General features: G+C 43.3%; 1 protein-coding gene across 1 annotated transcript; it reads left to right on the top strand.

Annotated features, from left to right (window-relative positions):
- The first annotated feature begins 313 nt into the window (after window positions 1-313).
- LOC130916415 (zinc finger homeobox protein 3-like) lies at window positions 314-18,395 on the top strand. Its single transcript, XM_057837125.1, has 11 exons — window positions 314-717; window positions 3,570-5,238; window positions 5,320-5,858; window positions 5,945-6,158; window positions 6,770-6,874; window positions 6,972-7,087; window positions 7,162-7,272; window positions 8,737-8,896; window positions 8,981-13,632; window positions 13,713-14,357; window positions 14,701-18,395. The coding sequence occupies exons 2-11, from the start codon at window positions 3,606-3,608 to the stop codon at window positions 14,815-14,817; spliced, it is 8,292 nt and encodes a 2,763-aa protein (XP_057693108.1). The 5' UTR covers window positions 314-717; window positions 3,570-3,605; the 3' UTR covers window positions 14,818-18,395.
- The last annotated feature ends 3,649 nt before the right edge of the window (window positions 18,396-22,044 follow it).

Here is a 22,044-nt window from a genome sequence, read left to right as displayed (position 1 = left end):
TTTCAGATATTGGTGGGACATTATATTACGAACCATATTACGACTAACTCGAGACGCATCCGAGCGTATCACAGTAGCTACACTGTAATAAGAACCATAAATACGACTCCGTGATTTCAGCAAATGTCGGGACTTTTCCCCAACATTTCCCCTCTTCCTTGTCTTGGAGCCCCCTCCTTCGGCTCTTTCTCCCCCTCCCCTCCCTCCCTCTCTCTCGCGGAATCCTATTGATCCAAACCGTCTAATTAGCGGCGTCTGCGCAATTACGCGCATGCGCACCGGGCGCCATCTCAGCCATTTTTTGAAGGAAACTAATTAGCAGGAATAAAGAGCCAAGTGTTTTCCCCCCACACCGTGATCAGAACTCATTCTACCTCTGGAGCTCGCACAGAACCCCTCCGTCCTGCCCCCCCACCGCCACCACCACCATACGCCCACCCACCCAGTCTGCACCCCGTCTTGTGTGTTTACTCCAGCCTGCCTTGCCTTGCTTGCCTGCCTGCATGTAGCTTTAATTACACTGTTTGCTAAACAACTTGGAAGACGGCTGCGCTCGCCTGCTCTGTCCTCTGTTCCTCCTTCCTTCGCCCGCACCGGATCGTGCAAACACAACAACAGCAACAGAAAGGAGGAATGCGTGCTTGTTTTTTTGGACTACCACTACTACAACGACACCATTAAACCCGCCGAGACTTGCGCTGGAGCTGCAGCAGAAATGTAAGTGCACCGTTTGTTGATGGTGGGAGGGGGTCGTGGTTCTGAATGCGCACGAAACTGAGCTTTAGTTGCTTTTGCTGACGCCACCTAGTCAACTGTTATGTTTTTATAACGGTGCAAACAAAAGCCATAAGAGTAGTTATGTGTAGTGTGTGGCTTGACAACAATCACACGCGGGGAGAGAACTCTAAAAGTAGCCCCACCACTATCAACAACACCACCTTCTGCGAGGGGCTCTGCAGGCAATGTTGCGCCTCGCAAAACTCATGTTTTGTATGTGTGTGTGTGCGTTACCTGCAAAACTCCCAATATGTCCACCTACGCCAGATATTGTATAACTGGAGTTGTCCAAGTCTAGTGAAAATGACCTTTCTGGGATTAAGATAAAATACTTTAACAACAAAATGGAGACATAGTATTTCCCTGTCCTTTTCTGTGACACTCACACATACACCCCCGTGGTATCTCTCTCACTCACTCACTCACTCACTCACTCACTCACTCACTCACTCACTCACTCACTCACTCACTCACTCACTCACTCACTCACTCACTCACTCACAGTACTTTTAAGTCTGTTACGGTTATATCTGCCTTATAGCCTATACACACACACGACTGTTTAAAAAATCCAAACACTTGTCTGTCATCACACAAATTGAGTGCAGTGGTGAATTTCGTATTCAATAAATTGAATAAATGATTAATATGATTACTTAACATACACAGGCATTGGTCTTTTTTGTAATATGTCTAGGCTATACGTAATTGTGTGTTTAAAAATCCAAAAGCTTGGTTGGTACGTAAAAAAATGTGCTCACACACTCTAGTTTTGTCTAAAGCAAACATACAAACCCACGCTAAACAAAATCATATTTTAAATGTCCTATGAATAGAATCTGATTGGAATGCATACACAAAGAGCTGTGCATACACATTCTAATATTTTCCTTCACTCACTGACAAAAAAATACCTGCACATCCCTTGCAAACTGGCTAAATTAAGAACTTTTTTTTTTTTTTAAAAGAGAAAGCATACTCTCTGAGAGCGTTAACTGAATATAATGTGATTTTTAGCTTATCAGTCTAGATTCTGATTACACACATTTGTCACTACAGAAACTGAGAGTAACGTTTAATTTCACGTCCTTATATTATGGGTGGTTTGTGCGCATAGAAAAACACAAAAACACTATTGTTGTTCTATGCACCTGCGTACCCCCCAGATACACACACACACACATCTTATATGCACTGTACGTTTGCACAAAATAAAATTTCAAAATCCAAAACAGCCTGTCACCACAGAAAAAGGGTCATGCTGAATTTCAGGTTCAGTATATGATTATTTTGTATACATTACAGCACAGCACAACACTAATGGACACTCCCGCCCCACCCCATCCCCTGTCAAATTGAATGTAATGGTAAATTTCAGGTCCTTTGCTTGGTGTATACAAATAATATGCGTAGATTGCACTCATAGTTGGAAGCACAATCAAGTTAAAAATTCACAAAAGGCATGTTATGGGTTATTTTGAGTGTTCCTTAATGCTAGCTTATTTGACATCTAAGGCAGGATGTACACACACTAGCATCCTACACACACACACACACACACACACACACACACACACACACACACACACACACACACGTTAAATGCCGGTTTCCCGTATTTGTGATCAATAACCAGCCAGGAATGCTTGTATAAATAGTTGCATCTCTGATGGTCTGAGGCTATCGACCGTAGTGTAAATGAAAATCTTTATCAGATTAGAGACTATTCTCTGCTGTTGCGAGCTGCTGTCGGGCCTCAAAAGACCTCGTAGTGGTATCCCGCAGAAAACTTAAAGACCTCTGCAGTGGGCAGGGGTCTGTGGCCTGTGACACAAACACAGTGCATTAAAGCGCTATCAGAGCGTGAATGTGGGCCATATATCTCTAAGCTGCAGAGAGGGGTGGGGGTTGAGGGACACCCACTCTAGCTCTTGTGAGAGGAGGGGTTGGTCAGTTTGGCCAGAAGGTGGAAGGTGAATTAGGGTCTCTCCTTGATTTCTAAAAAAAAAAAAAATCAGTAATGAAATTGTGGGACAGCAAAAGATAGATGCATCTATCTCCTCCGGTATTCATAGAGTAGACCTTCTTCTTTTTAGTATTCGTATTGCACCATTTTTGTTTGTTGTCAAATGTTTCTTCTCTAAAACTAACACCATTTTGAAATCTTACTTGATTTTACTACAATTGATGTTATTGCTCTAGAATAGTAGTGTGGGCACAAAGTCATATGCCATTAATACAAGTCAGTGTTGGCACACACTATAATGCTCAATGCATTTGTTGTATTCTGGACTAGATCCAAGCACAAATGTGCTGGGTATAATATACAGTACTCGCCCTTGTGTTTGTTTGGTTAATTAGAGCCCCCTCGCCCCCACCTTCAAATGTGTGTGGCCAAAGATGCAGGATGATAGAATGATTTTAAAACAGCGCTTTTATCCGCTTTTTATCTCAATGTGGCAATTTAGCCGAAGCCCTTTAGCTCCAAAGCATTCAGTTCTTTATTTAATCCGATCCCCCGAGGAATATTATAGACCTCCTGCGTAGCCTTTACCCGCATTCCTCCACCTAGTTTGGCGCTTACTCTATTGATTTTCCCATTAAGGGCTAACGCTAACCCCTGACTAACTGGTCTGTGTGTTGCACACCCTGAAAAGCGCCATTGAACAGATGCTATCAAGGCTTTTAATCAATGGCCTCCCCTGTTATGCAACATGATTTACATGACTCATTTAATTTTTTCTCGTTTTTTTTTCTTTTTGTGTCTCTGTCTTCCTCTCTTTCCTATGCAGGTGGGGTGATGATGCTCAGCAACTGTAGCCTCTGCTATGGACATCGGTGAGGGAGGAGGAGGGGATGGAGGGGGTGGAGAGGACAGAGATGCGGACTTCGGTCCCCAAGCTTTATCTCACCCTCCTCTGACCCTGGCATGCATCCCTAAGCAGGGGCCAGCCTCTGATAGCTCAACCGGGGCCCCTGCCAAAGAGCTCTCGAGCCAGCATGATAAAGTGGGTGAGAGGGGTGCTGAGGGGTCCCAAGCTGGAGGAGAAATCCAGGTAGGGGGGCAGAAGGACGGACACCATGAAGATGATAGAATGTGTCAAAAGCGGTGGATGAAGGAGATGCTGCCAAGGCAAAATAAGGAGGGGCATGGTACCATGGTGCTGAAGTCGGAAACAGGGGGTCTCCCAAAAGCCCTGAGCAGCAGCAGAGGGGGAGAGGAGGAGGAGGAGGCCATTTCAAACCAAAGCCAAACAAAATCCAAATGTTCTTTATTACCTCAACAGAGCCAGCAAAGCGCTTCTTCCAGCATGGCAAAGACCAGTGGCAAGCTCGACAGCAAAACAGCTGCCTCTCCAAAGTCCTCCCAGACTCCTCCCACCTCTCCAAAAGCTTCCCCTTTTCTTTCCTGCTCTCCAAAGCACTTCACCTGTCCATCCTACTCTTCTGGCCTGCAGAGCGACATGGAGGCAAAAGACATAACAGGAGATCAGGGCTGGATATCTGGGTTTCCTCAGAGCTTTAAATCCCAGCAGTCGTGTCTGGCTTTTCCATTGGCAGGTATGGAGGGGGCCAATGCGCCTGCTGAGGAAGACGGGCCAGCAGGGATTTCTCACTTTTCCATTTCCAGTGGAAATGGTTCCAAAGCTCCAGAACCAAATGACAGCCATCTTGAGATGGATGTCGAGAGAGAAAACGAAGGAGAACAGAAAGAAGCTGTCCCCAAAAACCTCAACCAAGAGCTCTCCCCAAATTCACTGACGAGTCACATGACTGTCATGCACTCACGAAATTCCTGCAAGACGTTGAAATGCCCCAAGTGTAACTGGCACTACAAGTCCCAGCATACACTGCAACTCCACATGAAAGAGAAGCATCCCGAGACGGGTGGCCATTGTGTGTGCACTGCCTCCAGTGGGAAATGCGTTTGTGGCACTTCTACGCGAGGTGTGTGTGGCTACTGCAGTTCAGGGAAACCCCATCCCCGCTTGGCACGGGGCGAAACCTATGCCTGTGGCTACAAGCCCTACCGCTGCGAAGTGTGTGACTACGCTACCTCGTCGAAAGGCAACCTCAGCATACACATGCAGTCAGACAAACACCTTAATAATGTGCAAAATGGGGGACACGCCAATGGCCAGATGCACACTTCGCATGTTAATAACAACAATAGTAGTTCTTCTAACGGAGCCACAATGGACGAGCCGACATACAAGCACCCACTTTCGATTACAACATCTAACGCCCAGCCAGCCAAGCTCACACAACCTGCACACTCTCCCTCACATGGCAAGCGGTGGCGATGTGACGTCTGCGACTATGAGACTAGTATCGCCCGTAACCTACGCATACACACTACCAGTGAGAAACACACACATAACATGTTGAGGCTGCAGAGGGGTTACTATCTGTCCCACTGCAGAAGCCTTGCTCCCCATCTGAAACACCTACAAAGCACAGGTAAGATGTGCCTTCAAATCCATTTCCAGCACTGTTCCTTTATGAATTGGTAAAATGCTTACAGTTATTTCTATGTTTTAGGTGGGGAGCTGTCCTTGAACATGAGACTGACCACTCAACAAGTCACCGAACAGCCTGTACCCCTTGGCTCAACATTGACTCCTTCCCCGTCACCTTCACCCTCTCCCCCGCCAGCTCTTTCTTTTTCTCCCACCGGGCCTCTCTCGCAGGGTGTGTTCCAATGCCTCGTCTGTTCCTGCTTCTCTTCTGACAGTCTAGAGTCCATGGAGCAGCACCTGAACGCCCCTCGCTCCCTGCCCCAGTCCGAATGGTGCTCTTTGGTAACCGGTGGCTGTCACTGCAGGCTGTGCGGCTACACCACCCCACTGAGGGCTAACTTCTCCTTGCACTGCCAGACTGACCGACACAGAACCCGCTACCAGCTCGCAGCTCATGTTCAAGAAGGGGGGAACCGGGGTCAGGAGGGTTCTGTGTTGATAGCTAAGGGAAACCCTATCCAGCTAAGGTGCAACCTGTGTGAATATGCGACAAGCAGTTTGGAGAAGATACAAGGACATTCCCGGAGTTCCAACCATGAGTCCAGCGTCCGGGTTTACAGAGTAAGCACTGACTCTGAAAAACTCTTTTCAGGCAAATTATTTAAACGTGACATTCTCTCACAAAGTGTTTTACTTCTCGTTCCAAGTTCCTGCAGCAGTATGACGGTGAAGTTGATGGTGGCACATGTGTATTCCATTGTCTCCTATGCAACCACTCCTCTTCCTCTAAGCTTCAAGTTTTAAAACACAGTCAAACCCAGACCCATCAGCAGAGAGAAAGTCTGCTACAGCTGCAGCCAATGGGTGGAGAAGAGCTGGCAGCAATCTTTACCATCAGGAAAAAAACAGTTGGTGTTATGGGTGAGAATATGACCAATAGAAATGTATTTGTAGTTCAGCTGCATCTGCTCACTGACACAAGAAACAAGGCCTGGGGATTAAGATGGAAAGCAAGAAAATGAGTAATGGCTGTTGCTAAGCTATTGATCAAGTAAATTTATCAGTCGATACACATCCTTGTTATATCCCCGATCACCCCTGTCGACAGCTAACTAGCACCTGCTAATCAATGAACCAATACAACTCCTCTGGACAAAATGGGGGAGGGGGAGGCTAGTAATGAGTGTGAAATCTGCTAGATGACTCCCTGGTTTATGGTTCCTTGTGTTTTGTAATAGCCTTCTGGAGTTTTAATATTTAACAAACATTTCTGCGCCACATCATATTAAATCTTGGATAAGCTGGCAGATGTGTTCCAAATCATAACTAGCTCTACTTCGAAGGAGAATCTAATTAAGAATCAATACATGATCAATAGGATATCAAGACGGGACAAAAATGAAGTGTGGTCCTCACACCTCAGTGTTTTCAATTAATGCGAGCGGCTTTAAAATACTACTTTATATGATAAGCATTAGTTAAAAATCCCAAAGTAAGCATTACATAATTATTATTACATTATTATTTCTCAGGAGAACTTAATGAGGAGGATACGGAAAATTCCAGCGAGGTCACCACTGGTCCTTTGGACCAAACCAAAGATCACTTGGGGGTTAAACAGAGTGATTTGGAGCCGGGTATGGATGCTTATGAAAAATGTAACATTTCATTGCATACCTGAATTATTGCAATACAAAAGATGTTTTTCTTTTACATATTTTGATGTTTCTGAAGAAGAAAAAGTGAAAGCGGAGGTGGACAAGAAGGAGTCATTCAAGCGTCAAGTGTCTGAATGTAGGGAAATCACAACCAAACGTCTCCGAACACACCAGCAAAGTGAGAACCAGCAGGTAAGCAGTTGACACCCACACAGAAAAGAAACTAAATGTCAACCTTTTTCCTCACCACTTGCTCTTCTGTTCAGACTGTCCAGTGCCCTTTATGTCAAGATAAAATGCCATATGGACACCTTCGACCGCATCTCACGCATGTGCACAGTGTGGCACAGGACTGTGTAGATAAGCTCATCAGCACAGTAAGTTGATGTTAAGTGTGCATTTTTTGTATTAGTGTTTGACAGGTTCAGCACAGGGAAATGAGCTGGCAAAGAAATGGGGGTTGGGGAAGACTGTAACATAGGAGACTATTCCATTAAGAAGGCACCAAAGAGCAAGGCAGTGGCTTTTTCATGCATGTTTAAGGAGCTCCCCATGATCATCGGTGATGCAGACACAATCTGTGTGCGCGCAGGCACTTGCTCGTGTCTTTAGGCGAGAGTGTTTGTCTGCAGGAGTGAAGGAAAAGCCAGTGTTTCTATAATGCACGTTTAAGTAGCCTTCTATTACCAGAAGTGGAGTCAAAAAAAGGTGGAGGGGGGCCTTCTTTTTTACTTTGACTCTCAGCTAACAAAGACCGGTCATCTATCCACATCACCATCCTCCATCTTCCTGGCCCCGTATGCTAAGTGGCCTTTGTCTCCTGCTCTCTTTGCCTCCACTTCACGTACTGCTTTTCACCCTTTCTCCCCTCTGCTGTACCCTAACACCCCTCAATAGCCTCCCCCCGGCTACTCCTATCATTCGAATTCTGCAATCTCTGTCCCTGCTCCTCCCTTTCCGTCTCTCGTTTTCTGATGCGCTACATCTTCCTTACTGGCTCTTGCCGAGCATTTTTTTTTGTTCATTGGCCCTTACGCCCACCCTCCCTCTCCCTTGTCTCTCTTTTTCATATTCTTCACCCCTTGGCGCATGCCACCCCCCTCCCAAACACACCCCCACCTACCACCACCCTCCATCCTGCTCGTACACCTCCCTCACTCACTCTGATAGTAATTGAGGTTCATTAATTCAGACTGAGGTGATGATGGCCATTATGTACCTTGCTTTCCAATTACGCTCTCTAGATTAAGCCTGACCTTCAGTTTTCTCTGCATGTGTGTGTGGGTGGTGGTCTTGTCTCTGTTCTTATGAAGCTGTTACACAGACCTCATGTCATGTAAATCTCATCTTTAGCCTTCCATCCTTTTCTTGGTGTTGCACCGACTCTTGAAGCTGTGGAGATGAAGATTTTCTATATGAAGAGTGATTTTAAATAAAATTCATTATTCAGCTCAGTTAAGTTTTATTAAACCCCCAGGGTATGTAGGAGGGCGTCATTGGCGCTGAAGGGCAGAGTCACATATCTCAACCATGTACACTTATTACCAAGTTGATGTGCCTTGCTGCATATGGCTCTGTGCAGACAAGGGAAGATAAAACAATACACTTAAAGATTCACTCTTGAATGTTTCATGATATTAGGACAGGGAGTGTAGCCTCATCGTGTTTATACGTCTCGCAATTTGTCTGCTATTAAGCTGTACAATTAAACATGTTTTATTCATGACGTGGGCTAAAGAAAAATCTTTTACCTCCTTTTCTGTTTCCCTGAATTGCTGAAGTTATCCTTTTTCTAAATTACCATCTGTAAAGAGAAAAACCAGACATTTTCTGTCATTCAGGTGACAACACCCATGGAGCAAGTTCAGCCTCATCTGGAGAATGAAATACCATCTGACCTGTGCATGGATGACACAAAAAGTCTTAATAAAAAACATGAACAGACAGATCGTTCTCATACAACAGATTCCCTTACCTCAGATGATTCACCAAAAAACAAAAGTAGGTTGAAGAAACGGAAATTCATATTTGTATTGTCTTGTTTTAGGGAATTAATATTTATAATAACTAATGTGTATTTTGAAGGCATTTCAGGGGAGCACACCGAGGGAAATACAGCCGCACCCAAAGATGTCACAGCTCTACTCACCCCACCCCTGGAAGACAACACCACTCAGCCTTCCAATGGAAGACTGGCTCCTCAATCCCTAACTCAAACCCCCCCCTCCTCCCCAACTGGCGACCCCCCTCCTCTTTCTGATCGCCATGGTTACCGGTTTCGTTGCAGCAGGTGCAGCCTGGCGTTCCCCACTCAGGAGAAGCTCCAGCTTCACTGGCAGTATCATGCCATGAGGGCAGCGACAGAATGCCCCCTCTGCTCCAGACAGTGTCGCAGTCAAGAGGCCCTGCAGAGACACATGCAAAATACACACTCACAACCAGACAATGCACAAAATACAGCTTCACTCTTTCCTATATCCCAAAATATAGAACACACTAAGATCTCAGTTCAACAAGACCTGAGTTTATCACCCCAAGCTGGCCAAGAAGCATGTGAGGGTGAGGATGAAGAGATGGAAGGAGTGAATGAAGAGGAAGACAAAATGGAAGGAAAGGAACAAAAAGAGGACTGTCAAACAAAAGATAACCAGGCCGATGAAACTGGTAGAGGTGTTGAGGAATTAGCCGAGGCAGAAAAAGGGCTAAATGATGAAATCCCGTCAGAAATTAGATCAATTTCTCTTATTAAAAAAAGCTCTAACCCAACAATGGATCGGTATTTGGATCCATCGAGGCCATACAAGTGCACCATATGTTCTGAATCATTTACCCAGAAGACAATACTATTAGTTCACTACAATTCAGTATCCCATCTCCATAGGGCCAGGCGAGCCCTGCAAGATTCCAACACAGGTGTCTCTGCCACAGAGGCTACCCGTGGCCAAGATCCCAGACCCTACAGGTGCAAACTATGTGGTGTAGGCTATAGCCAAAGCTCCACTTTGGACATACATCTACGCTCAGTTCTTCACCAAACAAGAGCTCGTGCTGCACAACACCCAGTGGCTAATAATTCTGCACCAATATCTGCCAGCACAACTAATCTGCCTGCTATAACTGATAAGGAAATGTGTAAAGGTTTTCCTTCCACCAGGAAGCCAGATGTAGCTAGTTCTTCATCAGGATTAGTATCTGAGCTACAATCGACCAGCTCAACAGAAGGTCAGCAGGCTAAAAAGAGAGTGGCAGAACTGTTAGCGTCAAGAAACCAGCTACTACTAATGCAACAGCAGCAGTTGGCTCAGGCACAGGCCCAAGCCCACTTACAACACACAGCCTTGCTCCAGGCCCAAGTAATGCAGCATCTTTCTTTCGGACCAGAAAGTCTCTTTCAGCACTTCTCTTTGGCACCGGACAACTTGCTGTCTCTGCAGCAACAACTTCTGCCCTTTTACTTTCCTGGAGAGATGAAACTCAACACAGAAATGGCAATAAAGAGCTTGGAGCACAACCAACCAGAGGCGGCGAAGACAACCTTGAGTGAACAGGTTAAAAGAGAGGCCAAAAAAGAGAACAACCCTCAAGCAGATGAAAAACTTATTCAGAATCAAAGTTCACTCTCAGATGACAGCCCACCCCAAAAAAATATACCTTTTGACAGTGGCGTTGAACACGGTAGTAGTTCCTCGAGCATCCCAAACGAAAAAGAATACAACAAAAATGTTGTTGATGAAAAAGGCGAACTGTCAGTGCCTGTTGTGAAAAATGAGCATCCAGTGCAGGAAAATGATTCATCCACGATTAATGTCCAGAAAGTACAGTGCCCTCCACCAAGAGTGCCATATGCTGCAGTAAATGGGGAAGCTCTGAGGACCTTGCTGCAGAGTTATGGCTATGAATTGGCACTACAATATATACAAAGTCGACATAGGCATCAGCAGCAGATTGCAACTCAAATGTTAGATATGAGAAATGAGTACTCAGATATTCAAAAGACGGAATTTTACGTAGGGGAACAAAAAGAGCCTGTTGGAGCAGATGATGGAAAAATGCAAAGCTGCAACAAAGATATCAAGAACGAAGTTGAAGAGATACAGAACTTCATAGGTAAACATAATCAGGGTGACAATGAGGACACTGTTATACTGTCAAGCAAAGAGAAAGGATGCTGTGGAAGAGGAGAAATGTGTAAAGATTGTGGGAAGTTTTTTTCAGATGCCATGATTTTAAAAAGTCATGAGGAATACATTCACAGACAAGTACTTCCCACTGCGGCACTTGAGAGGTTTTCCAGAGAATACAGACTACAATACGATCAATTGTACCCCTTGAAAGAAAATAAATCGGGAGAGGATTCATCTCACAGTACAACAGTTGCAATCCCAGATATTTCCTCGGAATCACAACCTTTACCTGAAGCGGACAAGGTTCAAGCTAAAACATCACCCCCATCCTTTTTATCGGATCCCGAAACAAAGTCATGTGCGACAACTGAAGACCAAATAAATGCCTCTATAATATCTCCTACTTTATCTTCTTCTCATTTTAAAACAATTCCACAAAAAGAGTTGCCACTGACAGTCATGTCACCTCCTGTTGCTTCTCAAAATGCATCTCTGGCTAACAGCAAAAATCCTCCCTTACCCAAAATACCTAGACTTCCTCTGTCCCAGGTACCTATTCCCCCAATTACTTTACCAAAACTTCCCATACCTCCAATTCCTTTTCCAGTGGAGCTACCACTCATTCCTCCAGTTGTGATGCAGTCTGTGGGTCTTCAGCCCCCAACTTGGTTAGACTCCAGCGTGAGCCCAGAGTTGACAAAATTCTACCAGTCTCAACTGCTTGGGCAACAGACACCTATTAATCCAACAGTGATTTCTCAACCATCCCAACTAAGCCCCACAATGCTCAGTCAGCCTACTCAAGTCAATACTCCATTGCTGAGTCAACCAGCTCAGAGTAGCACCATTCCAACAGGGCAGGAACCCCAAGTCAGCCCAACATTACTGGAGCAACAGCAGGGCAAAAGAACACGTACTCGAATCTCCGAGGACCAGCTGGCGATCTTGAGAAAACACTTTGATATCAATAGCCTACCTAGTGAAGAGGAACTAATCAAAATATCTGGTCTTTCTGGTCTACCTCAAAAAGTCATCAAACATTGGTTTCGCAATACACTTTTCAAAGAGCGCCAACGCGACAAAGACTCACCATATAATTTTAATAACCCCCCCACCACAGCCCTTGAGGAATTGAGAGAGGAAGTCACACAGAATCCATCTCTGACACTGTCACCATCTTCACCGTCTCCTGCACCAACAGACACTTCGCATCAAATCCTGTTGACAGATATCCACAGAAGCAATACCCACAAGGGTAGGCGCTCTTCTCGAACCCGCTTTACAGAGAAACAGTTAGAGATGCTGCAGGGGGTGTTTGAAGCAACTCCCTATCCTAGAGAGGAGGAATATGACAGGCTGTCTGCCCTGTTGTCGCTCCCGAACAGAGTAATTGTAGTATGGTTCCAAAATGCTAGACAAAGAGCCCGTAAGAGCCAGGACAGAGGGACCGATGATGGAATAGAGGAGATGAGCCAACTTGACATTCTTAGAAAGGGAGACGGATACCACAAGAATGACGATACTGAGGATAATAGCAATGGGGATGAAGAGCAAAATGACTCACATAATGAAAATTCCATGGATCTGACATATGAATATTATAACCATCCAGACTCTCCCGTCCTTGATTCTTCTACCGTTTACACTGATAGCAAGCATTTGATGGACAGTGAGGAATCAATACCCACCGTCAATAAACAAGAAAATAAAACCACTACTCTTCAAACCAACCAAACTGAACAAAAAGAAATGACAGTTATTAATAATGAAAGCAAGGAAACAGTGTGGGCAATACAAAATGTGGCCTCCCCAAAAGCTGAAAAACTGGTCCAAACTCAGCAAGAAAGTCCAACAGAACATTCTCAGTCTCAATCCTCTGTTCTCTCGCAAATCACAGTACCGGACAACCCATCATCAGTATGTGAATCAAGCCAGGAGTATAAACAGAGTTCATCCCTGAATACATCGTTTGAAAAACCTGCAGCTACATCACCAAACTTACCCTTGTCTTCTGAGTCTGAAAAAAGTCCAACCTCTGAGCCTGATGCGCCCTTCCATGTATCATCGGAGAACCAGTCGCTAAATGGAATTCCAGTGCCAAACCTTTTTCAGTGCACTCTATGCCCAATGTCCCTGTCGTCATTCCAGATGTGGCAGGAACATCAGACAAGGCACCTACTTGCAGCTCAGTCCCAGGTCCAACTTCTTCATTCTGGTTTTACGGACAGAACTTTGCCATACATGATGATCCACTCTAACCACTCCCTAATGGCAAGCCAAATGCTCTCAGGTGCTATGACACAGTTGCACCCAAATACCACAAATCCCATAATTTCTCACTTAAATAGCACACATGTTAAGAACTCACTAGCTGACCTGTCTGAGACTTCATTGAAGCAGAACCCAAAGCTAATGTCGGAGAGCAGTTTTGATGCTCAAAGGTATAGTAGAGATGTTGAGGAAGAGCATAGAAGGGATAAACGTCAGAGAACCACCATCACTCCAGAACAGCTTGAAGTGTTGTATCAGCGTTACAGCTTGGACTCCAACCCCACCAGAGGAGTACTGGAAGGCATTGCACAGGATGTGGGCCTCACAAGGAGAGTGGTTCAGGTACCATAGGAAAACTCAATTCAAAAGAAAATACAATGTTTTCATATCTTGCATTTTTAACTTGTTCTTCTACTACACAGGTATGGTTTCAAAACACACGTGCAAGAGAAAGAAAAGGGCAGTTCAGGTCAATGGGACCAGGATCTAGTTTCAACATGGGCTTGAACCATCTTCGCTGCCCATTCTGCAGAGCTCTCTTTAAGGTGAAAAGTGCACTGGATGCCCATATGAGATCACGCCACTGGGCAGAAGCTGAAAGAGCAGGCTACAACTTATTAATGAGTAATGGATCCAGCGGGACCAATGTGGTGGCTGTGTCTTCCGTCATTGACAAACCAGGTCCATCGATATCCTTTGTCCCAGACACTAGCATTACCATCAGCAGCAACGAACAAACAGTGAAGGCACCAATTACATTTCTGTCTACAACCAATGATATCAACAACCAAGCGAAGTATGATGACTTTGAAGAAGATGACGAATGTGAAGAGGGTTCAAGTGTGACTGACCAAGGGCCTCTGAGTGCTGAGGAATCAGGGGGTCCAAGTTCAGATTGGAGCGAAACTCTGCAGCCACACCACCATCAGCACCAACGCCAAAGGACACAGATGAGCCACTTCCAAGTACTTCAGCTAAGAGACTTCTACAAGAGTCACCGTACACCAAATCGACATGAGTGTGAGGCACTCGGCCGAGAATTGGGACTACCTCACCGTGTGGTGCAGGTAACCGTTTTTTTTTTTTTTTTTTTTTTATCAAATCATGAAGGCATTGGTCAGAATCTTAAATTTAGTTACTGTAATTTTCATACAATGAGCTTCTACTCTTTCACCCCCTATGTTGAACCTTCCGTTTTTTTTTTGGTTTTTTTTGTCGGGTGCGGCTTATACTGTATGTGGCTTTTCACTGATGAGCTACATATCTTGAATGTTGTTGTGTGCGGCTTATGGTGCAGTGCAGCTTATATGTGACCAAATACAGTTGTCTTCAGAAATTTGGTGGGTGCTGCTTACAGTCTGGTGCACTGTCTGTTGAAGCTAAAATTTGTACTTTAAAATTCGTTTTCAGGTTTGGTTCCAGAATGCCAGAGCCAAAGAGAAGAGGGCAAGAACCCTGAGCTCTGACTCTGCTGAAAGAGAGCAAGCGGAATTGACAGCCGGTGCAGGGGAGAGAGACCGTGCTTAGAGAGGGCCCATTCTTCTTTGCCTACTGTCAAAGTCTTGTACAAACTTCACTTTGCTGCCAAACCTGTTTCCTGAGCACCCCAAAGATGCAGAGCCATCATGGCCCAAAGAGAACCCTTATCAGCTGAAACTAAGGCCAAACTAAGACCTTGCAACTTTTCTCTTTTTATATTGCTCTCCCGTACGCGATATTTCTTTCCTTGTTGCCCCTCTGTTATGATGTGTCAGACACCTTTCTACAACCAAACTTCACATTGAACACTCTTACCCCCAACGACAACAACAACACATAGGCCAAAGAGCATTCTCCAAGTACTTATGTGACCTCACTGCCTGGTTAGACCTGTAGTCTACCTCCCGGTCACCATGATAGACTCGAAGTGGCCCCTTCAACCAGACAGTGCTAGAGGACTAGCAGTGTAGCATGTAGCGCTGGTCTTCAAAAGGCTTGAACAGGAACTTTCAAAGAGATTTTAGTGTAAATAGAGTGCTCTAAAAGATAAACTTGAAAAAAAAGAAAGCAGTTAATGATGGAAGATGATGAGGAGGAAACCAAGTAATATCCCAAAATAGACGGTGGTATTTCCATTGAGCTTTTGTAAAGACTGACTCAGATTCCAAAGCTCGTAACCAAAATTTTACATGTTTGTCATTTCATCGTGTTTGTTTTCATTAACAAACTTCAGAGCTGACGTCTGTACAGTGAAGTGTGAGACCTGCATCTGGCACAGGAAAAGATGGAATACTTGGACTGATTGAGTCAGTGCCAGAGTGCAGCTCCACCCACCATAAGCCAATGATGAGTCTTCTGTTGTATATGGACACCTTCTATGTTCCTTTTGTGGATAATAGCCCAAATAGCACAGAGCAGAAAGGCAAGTTTGCCCTGAGACGGGCAGACTATTTTTATAGCATTCAACCATAATACTGTATATGATGACTTTTAACCAAACTCAAATTTACATTGTGTGTGTCTAGTAATAGTTTCTTATTATAAATCTAATGAATTGAGCTCAACTGTCTTGCTTCGGTATAATAGTGTCATGATTATGAAAAGATTGTGACAGCTTTGATATGTTCAGGTAAGGATTAACTGCCTTTCTGTTCTTTGAAATATACCAATGGATTACCGATGTGAGATGAATATTAAGCTTTCTACGCTCAGGTCAGCAGCTCAAAATGACTCCACCTTCAATGTGAACTTTGTTTTCTGTCTCTAAAGCAGAAAGAGGGCACAATTTTGGTTGGGACGAAGTATTACATTGACAAAAACATCTGTGTATACTGTATCAAAGATCTGAGCTTTACATCTCAAATAGATTGTTACAAAAACCTTATCGAAAAGTGTTTAATAGCGTGAGGGGTAAATGTACAGTACTTAGCTTTCGTATGGTTGACTCAAGACTTCATTGGATGTTTAAAACGCAGCTCCTGTTTTGATACACCAACAAGGAGCTTCTGCACAAAGCAGAGGAAAAACTTGATGATGGATGTTATCGATGTTATTTTTGTACTCTTAATTTATTTTCCCTTTCCTCTCATTTAAGTGGTTTTATTTCACTTTCTTATTTGCAACCAGTCCCGATCTAAGTGTAATAATACTACTACTAATAATATAACAATAATCGCTAAACAATAATTAATGCTTTAAGACAAAAATCCAAAGACGTGATAATACTTTAACCGTAAGACCTACAAAAATAAGTGCTACTGTGTACTTGATGATGTTTTACTGTTTTTAAAGAAGGAAGGAGTCCCTATATCTAAGCTACTGTTTTCTGCCTCTCATAAGCACACTGGAGTACTCTGTAACCAAAACCCCAAACTAGAGCCATGGCAGTCTGTAATATAGTGGTTTAAAGAGTTATACTTTTCTGAGAAATGTTGCTGTTTAATATGTTTTTTTTTTTTTAATTATTATTATTTTTGACCATAGTGTTAAACTCCAGCCCTTAAGGATGTCCAGTTTGCTGCTAATGTACTGTAGTTTCTAATGTTACTGTAGAAAGATGCATGCTCTGATCGCTTTACCACTAGGCTTTAATGACTACAAACTGTAATAAGGATACCTGCAATGCTGTTGATGAACTGCTACTGTTATTCTGTTGGAAACAGACCGGTACTTGGGGCTAAATTCCATCAAGTTGGCTTTTCATTAATTGATTCGTAGAAGACAATAACTATTTTTTTCAAACAAGAAAGAACATCCAGCTACCGCTAAATGGGTTCAATATGTTTACTTGTCAAACACAGTAACTTGTATCATATTTGGTGGAGTTCAGCCCTAGATTTGTAAGGTTTTTTTTTCTTCTGTGGTTCGATGTCTCTACTCCATTTCCCCAGTGAAAAAAACTGCTTTCCAAAGGATGTGGGTTGACCAATGCTGTCCTGTTTTGTTCTCAAACTAACAAATGTTTACGACAATACCAATGAGCTTTCTTCTGTACAGAAATGTGCATTCCAAAAACCACAAAGACAATTTTTGTACACCTGATTCTTTTCTGATTTTTATTTCATTGATCTGTCTTGATCTTTGGTTACTAAGATGTACATATTGGGGGGGTCTTCTGCTGTGAAGGGACTCCTTACTGTAGGTAAAATTGAATTTTTTTTGTTTTGTTTTTACTTTCCCTGGATATGTTGTTGCCATAGTGATGACCAAAAAGATACCTGTGATGTGCACCTGTCCTAATGTCTTGCTCCAGTGGTTATGTGTGTCTCTATAATATTCCCTACCCCCTCTTCTTTCCCTACTGGTGTTTCTCTTTACCTTACCACTCCCATATTCCACTGAGCTAAATAAAGTCTGCTTTGGTGCATGCTCTGGTCTCATCCCTTTCGTCTCACGCTCTATGTTGCACATTCTGTGTTATGCGGAGATGTTAATATTTTTATTCATAAATCTTCATATTCCAGGTGGTATTTTCTGTGGTGTCGTGTGCATGGCTGGAAGGCTTTCAGTGTGCAATGGTGTGTGCGTAACAGCAAGCGAAGCTCTTTGGTGAATGGAGCCATGACCTCTTGGGTCACTTCATTAATTACATCTGTGACATTCAGCCAGATGAGTTTCCTTTGTGACTAAATGATATGAGGAATATTAACGACTTTGGATGAATTACACCGCCGCTCCTGCTGATGATGATAATGTGTTTTACGACTCTAGGAGAGAGGGGAGCTAAAATTGCTCACCACAGCACATTTAGGGCACGCACATTTTAATATGCAAGATTTTCAAGACTGAGAGATTACAGTTTTTTAATTCTATCATTTGGGTTATTTTTTGACAGAATGACAGGGAGTGAAATTGTTACTAGTCTGAAGCAAAAATTGGTGACTGATGTTGAAACCATTTGTTCATTCATTGCGGGGCATCGAGCCAACGGTACAAAAACTGTTGGGGAAAAAAAACTGAACAATGGTAAAGCAAACACAGAAGAGGGCTTAAGATTGCTTTGCGCCTGATGATAGCCATCTTAGAAAGTCATCCTGATAAAGTGATCCCCCACCATTTTTCCTTCTCTCTGTCCTCCCCCCTCTTAATCAAATGAGCACTGTGCAGCTGGTGGGGTTGCAGCAAAAAGGGGTATGAGTGTGTGGAGGGGGTTGTGGGGGGGTTGAGGGGTGGCGTGAAATTATTGCCTGCTGGTGTATATGTGTCGCTGGGGGAAGCAGCGGAGGGGGGGTTGGGCTGTGTTGTGCGTCTACGTGGGGGGGGGGGGGTAATGTCATTGCCTGCTGGTGAATCTGTAGAGGGGGCTCATTTAGATTTAGATTGGTTATGTGAGGAGGGAGCTGAAAGGCCAGCTCATGTTTATGCATGAAGCCGAAAGTATGCTGCTGTGGTGGAGGCCTGAATTAAAGAGACAGAGCTGAAATACATTCGCACTTTTTTAGCGATGGGTTTTGCTTTTTCGGAAGGGCTGCGGGGTGAAATCAAACTCTACCTTTATCCACAAGAAGAAGCCTTGAAGGAGGTGTCTTTGAGACCATTTAAGGGGACCATAGGTAAATGCAGATGGATTACACATTGATACAAAAACATTTTTTTCAAGCCACTATCCAAGTTGATGGCAGGTCCTTCAGTTCCCGCATAGCACTCAGTCATGCACCCAGAGCCATCAGTAAATGTCTTAGAAGGAGAGTTTGTTCAGCACTTCATCAGGTATAAAGTGGTTTTTATTTGGAAATGTGCTCCCTATCCATCTTTTAAATGACTTTTTAATGGTAGCCACACCATCCTAATCAATCATGTGGTAGAGCGGCTTGCACACGCAAATACACTATTTATACAGCCCACATTCTGCTGCTAATGCTCTCTGCTTTGTGACTCCTGTTAATAAGTGGAACAACTGGTGCAACCATTTTGGGGATTTAATTAACTTTGGGTGAGATTTTTACACAGTGGCATATGGTATAACTATGATGGTACAACAATGCACTGTACATGAGATACAGTATGCACTATGCAATGAATGAAATTAAAATGTCTACCTTTTAAAAGGTAATCTGTGTGACCACGTTCTTCTGCCGTCCAGGAAACTTGTTAATTATACACTGTTTGTGGGCATGCGTAAATTTTCCCTGTCCTTCAGTTTCTTTTCATGTTTGTTTTTGTGATCGTTGCTTTTCCTAAGGACCATATTGTTTGACCTCCATTCCAGTAAAGGGCGTCCTCAGTTGATACAGCAGTTCCATTCTTAAAGCAATGAAAGAATCCAAATTTGTAACCTGAAGTCAGAATGGATCACTGGGCTTGGCTAAGAAAGTAGTTAAGTCATAAATACAGTAAATATTTGTTTCAATAAAACTTCGAGGCCACCACAAGTATGAACATCCAGTAAAAATTCAAAATGGATCGCTGCGCTCGGCAAAGAGAGCAGTTAATTTATAATTTCTGTAAATTTACAGTATGTTTCAATAGAACGTATAGAAAGTATAAACATGCTGTTAAAAACATTTTGTATGGAGGGAAAGGAATTGTGCTTTCTTCAATTCTTTTGTAGTTCAGCAAAATGTGTTTACCTATTTGTTAATATATATGTGTTTTATTGGTTTTAGTCATATTTATCTCATGGTGTTATTGATTTATTTATTTATTTATTTGCTGTTGCTATATGTTGTGCAGTCTGCAAATGGAACCGTGAAGCAGTTCTCGCTTATGTGAGAACAGAATCTGCCGGCACATTTTACTTCAATATTAGATGCTAATTTACCACTTAGTGACCTCGTCAGAATTCCAGATCATTTGCGGTAAGCGTAGCTGTCTGAATACAAGCAGTAATGTTGTTCTTCAGACCCACAGGTATGACATATCTATCATACAGTACGTCAACAGTGCACACCAGAGTACTCAACGTCATTTCGTTTTTCTTCTTCACTGCAACTCAGAACAACTTTACACAAACACTAAGCAAAAAACATAGAGGAGATCAAATGCCAAACTAGGAAGACAGCTAAGTCTGACTGGAATGTAGGAACGACTTTTCAACTTTTGAATGGGACAGTGTGGGACTCGGTGGTTTACAGCCACATCACTACCAAGTTGCAAACGATGTGTGTGCATCGCAGAAAGATTTATTTTGTGTGTAGTAAATAATGTGTGTTTAAAGGGTCTTTTTCTTACTGTTTTTTAACCTAATGAATGTGTTCAATCTGAAGAGAGTCCTCCCCTAACTAGCGTGCTGGCTACTATCCGATTCTATACTACTCCAAGCAAGATTTTACATAATGTTAGCCAGTGAGTGTTTGAACACATCCTTGAGTAGGGAAACTATGAAACAAAAAGTAGTCTGTTGTTCAAGAAGACATTTTTAAGGGTTTCTTCCATTCACTTTTTTTGGGGAGCTGGGGGGCTCGCCAAACCATCCCCCAGTGGCACATGCCACCCCCTCATAGTACTTTACATCTATAATGAGATACAAATACGCATCAGCAGGACAATGTCCTGCGCCACGCGTCACTGTGTGAATATTACTCACACTTATTAGCTGGATTATGTTAATCTTTACACTCCATGCTCACAGACAACAGTCTCAGCATGATATGGGGTGGTCACGGCGGCCCTTGTGAGTGCGATTGTCACTAGGTGTGCGTGGGGGGGGGGTGCGTGTGTGTGTATTAGAGGGGTGATTGCCATGTTGTCAGACTGCTCTGCATGAGAAAAGGCGGTCTAATTATAGCACTTATGCAAATGTGTACGCGCACGCACAAACATAGGCAACTCCGCTAGTTTACCACCCAGGTCAAAATGAGCCTTCATCTTTTTTGATGAACAACTGATGACATCAAAACAACTCCAAGTTAGTACTCATTTATTCACTGGCTGCAATTGACGGTGATAGACGTCCAATCTATTTAAATTGGGAGGAGCTGGCAGTAACTACACGAGAATTATTCACTGCCAAATCTTCCCGGTTAAATGGATTGGATGTCCATTGTCGTTAATAGCAGCCAATGAGTTACTCTTATTACTTGAACGGATGTTTGGGTATTTCCAATTAAGCCAATTGTAACAAACAGTCAACTAAAGGCCTAAGCCTGTTTTGTGAAATTTCAAGACTTTTTATTTTCATGACAGAAACATTGATAGTATCCCCGTTGGAATGATTGATTGAGTCTGACACATTTTAATTACCTTCAAATTAAATGAATCGGTTGGCGGACTATAAAACATTGCTGTTTAATAACGACCGCCTCCATTTGCCATTTTTCCCCCTTCCCATATCCAATCCCATTTCGCCTGCCCGCGCCAAATAACCTCTCTCTTTTTAATGATATGCAAATGAATTTTCATGAACCCCATGATCCCATGCGATGATTAAACTGAGATGACATTAGCTGCCAACGACAGTGTTTCCGTCTGTCTCCTTTCTCAGCTCGTATCACTGCCATCACACCGCTTATCCACAACAACGACCAACTCATGTTATTAAGGTATTCATTTTCAGCCATTCCCTTATGAATTTTCATTGATAGGACATTCTGCATATTCAGGGTTATTCCAGACATTTGGTCCTGCACAATGTTTGCTCTCAGACCTGTTTAACATATGACAACAGATTACAATTGTCATCACGCAGTAAAATCACACAGACAATTTTGGTAATTGACCCCACCCCCAGTCTCCCACCACACACACAATGTTCCGTTTCAGTCTGGAATCCAGTTCTAGATCTGCTGTCGTTTATTGTACTCCATTTCCATAATGAAACCTGGACTTAATTAAGAT

Source organism: Corythoichthys intestinalis, chromosome 5 (assembly GCF_030265065.1).
Source record: "Corythoichthys intestinalis isolate RoL2023-P3 chromosome 5, ASM3026506v1, whole genome shotgun sequence".
Taxonomy (NCBI): domain Eukaryota; kingdom Metazoa; phylum Chordata; class Actinopteri; order Syngnathiformes; family Syngnathidae; genus Corythoichthys; species Corythoichthys intestinalis.
The sequence above is the reverse complement of the archived record's forward strand: the minus strand, read 5'-3'. Positions and strand labels throughout refer to the sequence as shown.